The sequence below is a fragment of the Protomyctophum parallelum genome (genome assembly GCF_964188405.1).
Source record: "Protomyctophum parallelum genome assembly, chromosome: 5".
NCBI classification, from domain to species: domain Eukaryota; kingdom Metazoa; phylum Chordata; class Actinopteri; order Myctophiformes; family Myctophidae; genus Protomyctophum; species Protomyctophum parallelum.
Window position 1 is genome coordinate 37,832,762 of NC_139702.1, and position 13,413 is coordinate 37,846,174.

Below are 13,413 nucleotides of genomic sequence, written 5' to 3' on the forward strand. Positions count from 1 at the left end.
ATGAGGGACTGCAACATACTGGTAACTGTACCCTGTATGGTACTGTACACTGTACAGTATTCATGTCAAGGTCGGTGTTGACCGGGAGTTCTCCATCTACAGCTGCTACTGCTACAGCAGCAGCAACACATGCGTCCGTCATGCACTTGTCATGTTTCCTCGGAGTGGAGAGGGGAGAAGAGGGAGGGTAGAGCTGCTATAGTGGTCGCTGGCCGTCTCTTTCTGTCTACTATATTTAGCGCCTCCATGCCACCGCACAGCATTACTACGCACGGGAGAGCCACGGGCAGCAGGGTTGTTTTGCAGTGTGTGTTCCGTGTTCGGTGACTTCGGTCCCGACACGGTAGCCTATATACACGGAGTACAAACATCTCTGGTCCTCATTTCAACACTGACTGAATTATTAAAGGACGTCTTGTGTCTGTGGGAAAACTTAAGGTAAGGTTAATGTTATACAGTATACACCATGACCATACGATATGACGGAAGGTTAAAAGCAAGACACAACTAATATTAATTCATTCATTAATGTTAGATGCTATTTTAAGTTTCTGTCATGTACTTAAATTTGTACCACAGTCATGGCAGTGCTATACTGCATTGTGTATAACATTTAGCCTACTTGCTAAATTATTTGCACAGAGTTGGGATTGCATGGGAACAGCTGAACAGCTGTGTGGTACCGCGAGGGATGCATACCTAACCTGACTGCAGTCACTGCACTGAGCACTCTGTCATTGATTTCCGCCCCATAGTTATCGCAGCAGCCATACCAGCGTAGGCTACTTGTGATAATACAAATCACTTCTCGGAAATGGCACTTATGGCAGTTTGAGGATGTAGCTACTTTTTCTTCTGATACAAAAATAAAATACTATCTTTATCATCTCTACATTGCAAGCTACATCAAAAGAGGTAAGACATGTAGATTTAATAGATTGTATAATGACCTGCACTGATATGAAGCTTTATTGTCTCATGTGACATTGGCCGTGAATGTCGCCTGCTACTGTGCAGTGTGCACTGTTGACTTTTAGTGGCAGGTGTTATGTGCCATTTGTGGGTTAAAAAAACAACAAAAAACAGTAGTATTACTTTACTATACATTATGTTATTAGAAGCCTAGAAGGTGAATTATGTTTATTGATAGTGCAGGTACACACTGGTGTAAGTGCCATACAGACGAATAAATGTGTAATCGTGTGTGTGTGTGTGTGTGTGTGTGTGTGTGTGTGTGTGTGTGTGTGTGTGTGTGTGTGTGTGTCTCCTTGAGACTGGGCGCTAGTCAGTGGCCTACCTAATGTTGTTTGTGGGAAATCCAGAGCAGTTCCTCATACTGACCTCCAAATGACTCACTGTAAGTTAGTAACAGTACACTGAGTACAGAGCCATACTGGGCCATGGTAGTTTGAGGCGCTGGACACAAGATCTTGGATAGAGTATCTCTGAGTTAGTGCCAATTCTACTCAGTCTGGACCACAACCAAAGGCAGAGTATCCTTACCTGATGCCTATAAGCCTGATATCTATCTACCCCAGCCAAGGGAGTAAGGGCTTGGCTGTGGCAGCTAAGTGAAATCTATGGACTTTTTATGTTTGTCTTATTCATGCCCCCATGACGTACAAAAGCAAACAAAGGTGCCCCTCACTTCACACGAGTGTGATTTTAATTTCTTTGGTAAAATAAAAAAAATAACATCATGTTTACCTTTGTATGTAGAGTACAAGGATTTTCTCTCTAAAGCCTCTGCCCACTAATGCTGTGGAATGTTCTGATTGTACAAACAGGTGTTTTTGCCTGTAGAGGCAGTCTTCTTCGTCCATCCTCATCAACCATGGAGGGACTCTACTTTGAGGTGAAACCCAGCAGAGATGAGGTCCTCAGGCCTGGGAGTTCTCAGAAGCCACCCACTAACCTCACATTGAGCCAACGGTCAGGCTCATCCCTTGCATCCTCCAGTCCGTGCCCCAGAAAACTCCATCCCGCCGGGGCTAGAACAAGCGTCCCGCCTGGGGAGGAGATGGATGGGGAAGAGGAGGATGAGGTACAATACAGACTGACGCTGATCGGTTCCCTGCCCGTCGACACGCTGACCACCATGACCATGCTTCCCTGGGTGGTGGCTGAGATCAGGAGGGGGTCTCAGTCACCCAATATCAACCCGGATGCCCGGGGTCGAGCTGCAGGGCGTGGAGCTGGACGTGTCAGTGGGGGTGGAGGACAGGCCACACTCCCGATGAGGAATCATCCGGTGTTACTCTGTGTGTCAGCGTCGACCGTGCGCTGTTCGTGTATGATGGCCGAGGGCGCGACCTGGGATCCTCTGTCACACACGGTGCTGTTTGAGTGTCGTCCACACAGGGTGACCAAGCTCATCCACAACAGCCAAGAGCCCAGTAGCTTTGGCTGTTTGGTCAGAGATCAGAACCATTGTGCCTGCTACGTCTTCCAGTTTCAGGACAGTACCAAGGTATGTGGATGTGGGTGCTATGACATGGTTTTATACTACTTTATGACACACGCTTTATCCAAACAGGGCTTTAGTTTAGACATTACAGTATGTGCAAAATACATACAGTACATGTGGCCCAAAGGCTTAGTGGCTTCAAGTTCGAATAGAATCAGTTCAAGAATCCAGAGAAAAAGAATCGGAGCATACATTTTACAAACAAAACCGGTGCATGTATGTTTGATACCGCATTTGAGTGACATTGCGTGCATACTGTATAGTGACATGGTTATGCCGCATACAGTACATCACTGTCCCTCCCTTCCCTCAGGGATCTGTATTTGGCGGCCTCCTTTTTTCCAAGTCTACACCAAATCTCTTCACTTGTCAATCAGTCAGTTATGCCTATTATACCATGCCCAGAATAGGGTTCATGTGATTAACAGTGAGGATTTTATCATGCACCTCTTTTCCCCATAGAGACACACAATCTCTACATTGCACCTGGTGTCCAAGTTAGTCTGGAGATTTTAAATTTGATTTAATTGTGTGCCATCATGCCATGCCCAAAATACCAAGGATGCCAGTCTGAATGTGGACAGACTAAACATTGGGGAACCTGCAGGATATTAGCTGGTCGAAAGACAATATAAATTAATAAATAAATAAAAACTTTACATCAAGATGACCTTGCTCTAGCACAAAACTGTTTACTCAGAAAAGCCAATGGCACGACGTGCAGGGAATGCAATGCCTGCACTGCTTTAAAAGCAGCCTGCACATAATATTGTTCTGTAAATATAACAAGTGTTAGGTTGTGTTTGCACAACTTAATGGCATACCCACACATATACATGCAAAGTAAACACACACAGTCGTCCACTAGTCGGTCACATTTTTGTTTTTGTGTGTCACTGTGTCTGAAGAGTACCGCTGCGAAGAGTACTAGGTTCAGAGCTTGTCCTACAGTACAACTTACAAGGGCATACAATGAACTTGTAGGTTAGTGTTAGTACAGTGGATGCCTCCTCCCACTTCTGTTTTGCCTTGTGCTACTGAGAATGGAATTAGTTGAATCCTATCTATCTGGAAATTCTAAAATATGTTTGAAATAGATTTTTTGTGAATGGAAATGACTTTTACCGTCTCTCTGTAGCATTCGAAGATTGAGGAACTGAGGAACAGTTGTCTGGTTTGACATGACAGCATGAGTAGCCTTGGTACCCAGGCTTTTATTTTCGTTCGCATTCACAGCGCGAGAGACTAGTAAGTTACAAGTCTTATAACAGAATATGGAACCTGCCTGGTTTCTCTGTAAACTACTGTGTGCGTGCATGCGTGCGGAGGGTAGTGTACTCTACTACAGTGTACTCTCTCTCTCTGTTCTCTTTCTCAGTAATCCCTCCCAGAACGTGATAATGATGTCAGGCTCTCCTGGGCTGGCCACCTGTTGCTCTGGCTCAGTCACAGTACACCCACACCACATGAACACATACACAAATGCAGCCACAAGTGTGTGTGTGTGTGTGTGTGTGTGTGTGTGTTTGCATGTGTGCTGTATGCCAACTATCCTCAAATGTTGTCAGTCACGCAGGCCAAGATGCTTTGTTGTTTACCCCTGAGTATACACAAGCTGTTTTCACAGGTCACTGTCTAAGAATGACATTGAGAATGACAATGACAGATATTGATTGTACACAACATATCCACCTCCCAATACTTATCTGTGAAATTTCCATTTGTTGACTAAATAATGTTACAGTTACAGATGTTCTCTTTGTCTGCCAGATGTTCTAAGTGCATGACATGATTTCTGTCTGTACACATGTAATTTGTGCTCACTTGCATAGACCTGGCAAATTTAGCGTGGTGAAAGGGCAACAGTGTTCCGGGGGTGTGGGTGCTTCGGGCGATAATGTTTGTAGTAAACAAATGCATTGGCGGCGTGAGTGTGGACGGGAGGCATTTTTGGTGGCAGTGCCAGTGCCAGTGTTTGGCGGGTGGTGTCGAGTTTTGGCGTTCGGCGCGATAGGAGGAGATAGCGTTGCAACACTGCGAAGGTAAGTGTGTGACGTCACTGCCGTGTGAGTGTGTGTGGGTGTAGTGTGTAAGATGGTGTTGTGGGTGTTGCAATAGCGACGTAGCTGTTGTGGCTTTGGGTTTCTTGCCATGTGTTGGGTACAACTTCTCCAATATAGAATATATATATATATATATACAGTATGGGCTGGGAATATCAGTCCGATCTGTTGTGTAGAATGTAGATGTGAGGCCGAACCTCTAGCTGCCTAAACAGGGGAATAATGAACTGCTCCCCGTAGTCTTGTGGAGATGTTTTCTCAAGAAGACTCTCTGATGTTTGGGAGTCTGTTGTTTTGACAAGAGGGTGAGGGATGTAAGGCATGCTGCTATCTGCTTGTAATAGACTAAAAATAATCATAACTGGAAAAAGTCAACATTCCAGTTTAAATACTCGAGTCCATATAGAGGTTAAGAACTTCCTGCCACTTTGCAGCCACTGCCAGTACCATGGGAGGAGGATTACCCAGAGGAGCTGTAGTGTGGGTTCCCCCTATTTTCAAGCAAGTGCTGGACGATGTTAAAAATCACCACGAGGTGACGCTGTTGTTACAAAGTTTAACAATGTTTAAATTATTTTCAGGTTTTTATTGTTTTTTATGTTATAATAAAGAAAGAGAAAACAACGCAAATAAGGCGCCATTTGCGTTGAATTCAGGGTAGTTTTCAATCCAGTTAATTGACAAATTACCTATAAACCTGTAAAAATATACACCTTTCGTCTTGTCTTGTCTTGTAACCTTACCCAATACGTTAACCATTATAATAGGCTCAAGACAAGTTGCTGTTCAGTTTATACTTGGCTGGGTAATGTTTAGTCATGACGTCTCGTCGAGATTATTGCGGGTCTGCATGGTTTTATAGCGGAAGTCAGAAAATCGTGTTTACATTCATTCTACCAGATAACAACGTAGCTCTTATAAACATAGGCTACATGTCAATGATGTCATGATGTAGCTTTAATCTGAAATCTACCGCCTTCAAATGTGAGTGCCTGCCCTGGGACAGGAACTGAGCAGCAGCGGCAGCCCCCCTCTCCTCTCCTCCTCTCCGCATTGGATCCCCACACGGCGTTAGGAACTTAGGAAGGAGCATAGACGTCCCATTGATTTGAAAACCCAACGACACACACTCCTGTAAAGTACCCAGTAAACTACTGAGGGAAAGTTCATGTCGGATGGAATGAAAGCGCGACTACAGCGATCATTCAACCTCTTCAGTGTTAAGCCCGAGCAGAAAGATGTGAGTTGCAGTTCGTCGACTTGTGTTTATTTTATTCTGCTAACAGTCAGTTCAACTGAAGTTATCGACTCGAGCTAACGTTTGCTATATTCCCGCTTACTTTCACTGAATGTGGCGACAAAAGCTGTTTAACTACGCGCTGGCAAATCATTATTGTTCTTGCTTAACTTGGCTAGACAGCTATAAGACAGGCTATTCAATTTCACATGTTAGTGATGCCTGTCTGTATCGTTTCAATAGGGAAACGATAGAAAGGATGTTACGAACTTAAGTCTAGACATGTGAAAGAATGCTGTCTGGTTTTCTTTTTGCCAAAACTTACCACAGTTAAGTTAAACCATTAAACATAACGGCTTCTGTGCTAGTGTGCGGCATGGTAGCAGGAGACATTTTTGAGCATTCCAGGCAAGTGATTGTGATTGCGCATTATAATGTATAGTACAGTACAGTCGATATTGTTGTCGACATGGCGTGATTTATTATCTTGAATCATCTTGATCTTGAGAGTCGCATATGACTCAAGAATAGATTCAGTTCAGCCTATACTACTTGAAGCAAGAGTGTAGGCTAACTTGTCATCTTGTGTACACTATAGCATCATGAGTCATGACAGTTCATCTTCATCACAGTGAAACAGAAACACTGGTTCAGTTTCACTGTGCATGAACTAAATGTATAGATTCTACAAGGAATAATTGAGATTGTAGATAATTCCTTATCACTGCTATGGCATGTTGAGAAGTTGAGAACCAAGTGGTTCATGTTGAGAACCAAGATGTTCTCAACATATGGGTCGGACCACATGATTCTGGCCCTGGGGGGTCCCCAAGTGACCGTTAAGTGGCAATTTAATTAGGACTTTGGCCAAATCATAATCAAGGGGCACATTCTTTGAAAATAGTCGATCTATACAAGCTCACATTGTAAATCGGCTGTTTTCAAAATATTTATCTGTGGAACCAAGTCAAACAAAATGTAATTAATGCCCCTTACAGTTCAAGTGCTTGTCAGGGTGGGGGTGGGGGAGGGTCCCCTGTTCAAATAGGATGATTATTATAGGGGGTTTGAAAGGTTGAGTCACCACTGACTAGCCTATGACTAGCCTAGTAGATGGAAAAACTAGATTTTACTTTGTTTACTCCACTGCCTGCCCAATCTTCATTCTTGCTTTAAAACATTACTGCTTGTTATCTGAAGTCAGTCAAAGCTTGTAGGCTAACGTACTCCATAACCACCACACTTCTGTTTGTGTGTGTGTGTGTGTGTGTGTGTGTGTGTGTGTGTGTGTGTGTGTGTGTGTGTTTTTTTCATATCTTCACTTCTGTTTCTAAACTGTAGTGTAGCCTGGACTATTGTTTACAGTTTGTTTGTTGTCTGATACATGGCATTTAATTATCTGACAGTGACATTACCATAGGTGTGTCATTCAGTCTTTATTCTTCACTTACTGTAACTTCTAAATGTGATTTTACGTGTGTTGTTGTGAATGGCCTCACTACACACAAGGATGCTTTATTTATTTTCTTAAAGCTGGGCAGATGAAAATCCAGATGGCTTCACTGTGGTGTTGTTTTGTGTGTGTGTGCAAATGTGTGTGCACGTTTGAGTCATGGGCAGGCGATGTCGCCTCTAAACCCATTGTACTCATGCCAGAGGTGCACTTTTAGAACAGGAGGAAAAGTGTCGGTTTGTGTATCAGATTAGTCATAGACTTGTTCTCGTTCTCAGTGCAGACATGCATACACACAGTTCCCATTCATTTATATGTTCAGTTTCACGCACCTCTGATTGTGCCCTTCCCTAGTAAACAAATATATTTTTTAATGGAGATTATCATTTATTTTGGGCTTTGCATGAGAAGGCCTTTTTCTGAATGGCGTCGCATCAATAGCAAAGCATGTACACATTTTAATGTACACTACAGTATAAGAAGCTCTTCTTGGAGAACATGCAAACGACACACAGAAAGGCCCTTTCGCCAACCCCATGGGGTACTATGAGCGCTGATGACACTGAAGAGAATTGAACCCAGGACCATTTAACTGTGAGGCGACACCGCTACCATTATGCCACCTCATCCCTCAGCCCATTAAAATCATGCATGCGTTTGAAGCTGAGCCCTCCTCTCCCATGCTCTATGGTAACCCAGTAGTCTGGTCTCACATGCTTTCCAGTTTCCACATCCATTCCCTCCCTCTCTGATTTATGTGACCACCTCCCACCTACTGTACGCTCATGTGACCATCACTCCTCAGCCTGTAAAAACAGGTCAGTTAAGTGGAAATACCTTCCTGTGTTCCAGTCTTCCAGTCAGTGTCTTTGCTGCATTATACAGTACTACCCTACAGTCTCTCAATCAATGTCTATCTCGGCCTTGTCTTAACCACTGCCTAGTCTAGTCCAGTTACTCTGCTGTCTGTCAGCCGTGGATCTGCCAGCTCAGCTGTCATTTTACAATGAATGTACCTCGACATCCTGAATTGATTTCCCAGAGATAAAAAGGTTGGGGCTGTTTTTTCAGTCCCCTTCCTTCGCTGTCCTAATATACCCCCAACAGTCAAAGTCCACAATGATTCAGCACTGCCTGTCTTCTCAGACAACAGACCTGTGAGAGGGGGCTCACACACACACACACACACACGCAAACACGCACACACACACTCTGTAACCGTCATCCCATTTCAATGAGCTCCTCATCTCTTTCTCAGTTGTCTGTTCCGTTAGGTCTCTGTCTGTCTGTCTGTCTGTCTGTCTCTCTCTCTCTCTGTCTCTCTGTCTCTCTCTGTCTCTCTCTGTCTCACTCTCTCACTATCTCTCTCTCAGCACAAGTAGACTGACGTCAGTGCCTTGGACTCTTGTGGTTGTTTCCGTCACCCAGTGGCACTCCCTGTTTAATGATTCCCTCCCTCTCCTCCATATATTCACCTTTCTCCTTCACCTTCGCCTTTTAAATTCACAACTTTGTGTCTATGTATTTGGTATGGCTCCAGAATCTTCAAACATCAGGGACATTCTGTGACTTGTCACAGTGCCACATGGCTTGTCTGTTAAATTAATCATATACTTAAACATTTCAGAATTGAGCTACAGCAGCGTTTATGGTTTTGGTCTAAGTTTTTATTATGGAGTTTAATGTTTTTATGAAACAGACAACTGTGCAAGTGTGCATTGTATAGATTGCTTTTTTACAAAGCGCTGGGCTTTTGTATGCACACTACAAGTTAAGTAGGCCTCCATTATTTGCCTTGTCCAATTTTGGAGTCATAGATATGTCTTAGACCAGTGGTTCTCAACCTCTGGGTGAGCTCCCGCAGATGGGGGTCCCCACAGGATATTTGGGGGTCCCCAGATAGCAGTGAAGTGACAATTTAAGGCATTTTTAGAATAAAAGCTGCTCATTACGGCATCAAAAGTACTGAACAAAGAAACTACTATAAAAACTGATTGGCCAAATTGTCAAATAATATAAGAAAGGGGCAAAAAAATTGCCACCGAGGCGGTGTGAGCTTTTAGATCTGCTATTTTCACAATGTTTATCGTCTGTGGAACAGAGTCAAACAGAATGTTTCAGAAATTATATAATGCCTGGGCAGTGGGCATTTCAGGAGACTACCCAAACAAAATAAAGCTGGAGCACTTGACTGGTCTGCATGTGTTTATCGTTTGGCACAGGATTGACTGACGTTTCGACTTTCGTCTTTCGAAAACGAGTTTTATTTATTTTACATTTTCCTCATTGGAGCCAAGTCTGAGATGTGGATCGGGATCAATATGATTTTCTTTTTCCTATAGTCTATATATTACAAAACATCCTCAACCTTGCTGTTTAGCAGTTTGTAAATTTGGCTAAATTACATATTTGTGTTGTTGCTGTGGACCAGTACTACTGAATTAAATTATTATATAGGAAACACATAGGTAACTCAATCACGTCTTGGCATGGTTGGTTGGAAAGTCTTAGTTGCTGGCTCTGAAAAATAAATACTGTAGTTCTACTAGAGAGCAAAATGTCAAAAGGAAATGATTCAGAATAAGTCAGGGTCATATGATCTAAATGCAACTTTTATCTGCAGGGATTCACTAAGCATGAATGCACAAGTGCATTGCATCAAGACTTTGTATCATTAATCTTGCACTTGACTCAACACACACCCAGAGAGGTTTGCAGTGCACAATGTAATGCATTATATTGGAAGTTCTCTTTTGTGTTTCTTATGTAACTTCCCAGTTTTAGAGGCCAGTACTACACTAACAGTAGTCTCCTTTATATAGTGCCTACTCTGTGCGACTCACCATGCCAAGTGTTCTTCCCCTAGAGTCCATGTCCTGATGTCCATGGGTCACGGTCACAGATCATAGCCGTGTCCAACCGACTTCTTGTTCCAGGCCTGCCTCTTCTAACCATTGGTCTACTGAGCAAGATATTGCTTGTGTGCCACTGTGTGTTTTAGCTTATAGGCTCTTTTAGAGGGGCAACACCTCTCCACCCTTCTGGGTTTTCAATCCCTCCCTCCAACCCAAGAGAGAGAATGGGTTAAACATTTTTCCAGTATGGAAAATCGTATGATCTGTGTCATATGACACAGATGTAAGCCCATCACAAGACACATAAAGTTTGATTTGATTGACTTAAAACGTAACATACACAATGCCTTCTGTACATGTCACTAGTAACTAGAAAAAGTGCTCTTCTGGGCACAGGTCTCCACCAGGAGGATAGGAATGTTTAGGAGTAATATAAACATGTTTTTTGTTTGTTTGTTCCAATCTTTGCCAATCAGGATGGAATATGGGAAATGGTGCAGATCCGTGTTGATCGCACGCATGCACAATCCACCTGTTGGTTGCGCTATAACAGGCCAATGTGAAATGGGTGGGCTATATTCCTCAGCCTAGTAGGATTGTGCGTGAAAGATTTCACGTCAAATTGCACGCTGCGTTCATGATTTGAGGCTTTTTGTTCAAAACAGGCCAATCCTGCAAAATTTGAAAGCCAATGTTAGCCAATTAGGATGGAATATGAAATATCAGACACATCCGTCTTGAGCACATGACTATGGAGATACTGTGTAACGATTTGCGGGATTTTTGGACAAAATCCGGAGGAGTAATATCCAAAAATGTGTTTTACAAAAGTCGGCCTCCTGGTGGCGCTCTAAAAGCCAGATGTGAACTAGAGAGACTGTGTACCAATTTGTGCGATGTTTGGACAAAATCTGTAGGTGTACTGTGCAAAAACTTGTTTTGCACAAAGCGGCCTCCTGGTGGCGCTATAACAGGCCGTTCTGGAAATTTTGGGGCAGAGGTTCATCGTTGGCATCCAGGGAGTGTGTGTGCAAAATTTGGCATCGACCGGGTTAATGGTGCCGGAGATTAGCTGCTCACGGACGGACGGACGGACGGAGTGCAAAACATACTCTCCCCCCATGCCTTCGGCCTGGTGGAGACAATGAAGGGTGTCAGATATTATGATGTGTAAAGATTTCTTTTTTTTATATATACTTTATTTGTAATGTATGTGGAAAAGCAGTGAAAGAAGACACTGATGACATCACACCAAAGAGTTAAGGAGCAGCGCTCAACTAAAACACGTTGCCTTGACGACAGGGATGACAGTGTCATGGGGCAAGATTACACTAGTTCCTGAATGTAACACAGAACACTGCAGGAAAAGAAGGAGAACTTAACTGCCTCTCTTCTTTTCACGTGAACCCCATGTATTCTCTGATAAGAGGGAGGAGAGGGCAAGAAAAATATTTAGTTTGCTGGATGAAATTGTTCAGAAGTTATGAGAGGAGGTAGAAGGGCGAGGAGAGAGGGGTGAGGTAGAAAAGAGGTTAAACAGAGAGAGGTCTGTTGTCAGCAGACACAAGGCAGACTGTGATCTCGCACCGTGAGCTGGAGGCTGCTGATTTGTGACCATGAGAAGCATGGGAGAGAATGGGAGAATCATGGTGGAACCTGGCTGCTGATGACACTGGGACAGGAGCGATGCAGCCAGGAAGTAAACAAGTTACTGGATTAGTGGTTAAAATGTGAGGTATTGGCCCATTGGGATCGTATCCTAAACGACCCAAGGGATGTCTGCAGCTGCTGCTGCTGCTGCAAGTGTGACCTTGTAAAAGTGGTGGGTGAAAGAATAAAAAATGACACCAGTCCAGCGATGGCGTTATTGAGTTATCCTCCCTCACTTCCTAGCTTGGCCTTTTCTCTAGAAACAACAAAGCAGGCAGCCCACTGGCGGTTTATCGCCATGGGAGATGGGATTAATTTAAGGTGTTTGGGGATTGGGACCAACTGGATTAGAAATTATACGCATTCTCGGTTCTCACAGTACACACGTATTCTGCCAAACTTGGTGTAACAGGACTACGTCATGCACTGCATGACGCATTTACTGGCGGTAAATGCATGCTGCAATCAATTCATATTTGTATCCATGGTATGAATGTGATATTATCACTGTCTGAATGTTACACCTGCTTTTGGGAGTTAGGCCCTATGTGTGAACCTCAACGTCTTCAAAACGAGCAGATCTTAGTTCGGAAGCCTTGAGGATGCCTGTTATGCTGCCTTTTAAAAGCTCTCTGTGGCTCTCAGTCCTTTTGCTCTGCAGCATTTGTGTTGACATAAGGACTCGAAGGAGACCTTTTACTTTTTCCATTCCTGAGAATTGGCGTTCGTCATTTTCTCTGCATCCAGGCAAAAGTACAGAGCAGACTGTTTGCTCCTATTGCTATTTTTCCATTCCGTAACAAACAAAACATCTCACTCACTGACTCGGCAAAGCCATCTAGATAAAAAAAAAGAATGCACTGCTTTCACTGTCGCTTTTCTCCTCACTCAGTCAATCTACAAGGGCAATGTCGTTCCTTCTCGGCTTTCAACAGCCAGCGAGCCTATGCATTCTAAACAATGTTTTGAGTTGCATTTTATACAATGGCCTTCAAATTGGAAACACTGTGACGAAACCTCATTCCATAGAGTAATAAGAATTCTGGAGGTGACCTGATAGTGTAAAACGCTATAACTGCCTGTTATTCTCGTGTTATAATAAAAAGAATAAGGGCACCCTATATTTGATCAAGAGGTGCACGACACGCACATCCAAACATTTCAACGGGTGCTGGATCAAAAAAGAGAAAATAATTTAATAACATAGTGGTAAAAAAAAAAAAAAACGTTTCGGCTTCTCCGGCCTTCTGGAGCTCAGTGGCCTTGTGGTTAGAGTGTCCGCCCTGGGACTGGGAGGTCGGGGTTCGATCCCTGGCCGGGTCATACCAAATGGCACCCAATGCCTCCCTGCTTGGCACTCAGCATCAAGGGTTGGATTTATTGGGGTAAGTCCCTGCGACATACTAGCGTCATGTCCAGAGGGTGAACTTGTACATCATGTGCCGCCTCAGGCTACAGAAACGGGAGATAGACTCCTGCTCTATGGGCCGCATGGCTCGGCAAGGTTTACTTTCTGCTTCTGCTAAGACCATCGGGTGTATGGATCGGACCTTCTCTTTTTCTTTACAACCTAGAGGTGAGGCTGAACATCTTGCCAACCCTTGACCTTTCACCACCAAATTACACCATGTCGCATATTGAGGTAGAGATCTGAATACAGTTCACAGAGTTTCATGGCCTTGTAATTT

General features: G+C 43.6%; 1 protein-coding gene across 1 annotated transcript in view; it reads left to right on the forward strand.

Moving 5' to 3' along the window:
- The first annotated feature begins 257 nt into the window (after nucleotides 1-257).
- tbc1d1 (TBC1 (tre-2/USP6, BUB2, cdc16) domain family, member 1) overlaps nucleotides 258-13,413 on the forward strand; it is a 70,332-nt gene continuing 57,176 nt past the window's right edge. The window contains exons 1-2 of the mRNA XM_083764456.1: nucleotides 258-438; nucleotides 1,788-2,470. Coding sequence (XP_083620582.1) covers nucleotides 1,835-2,470 — 636 coding nt within the window. The 5' untranslated portion in view covers nucleotides 258-438; nucleotides 1,788-1,834. The remainder of the gene's footprint in view (nucleotides 439-1,787; nucleotides 2,471-13,413) is intronic.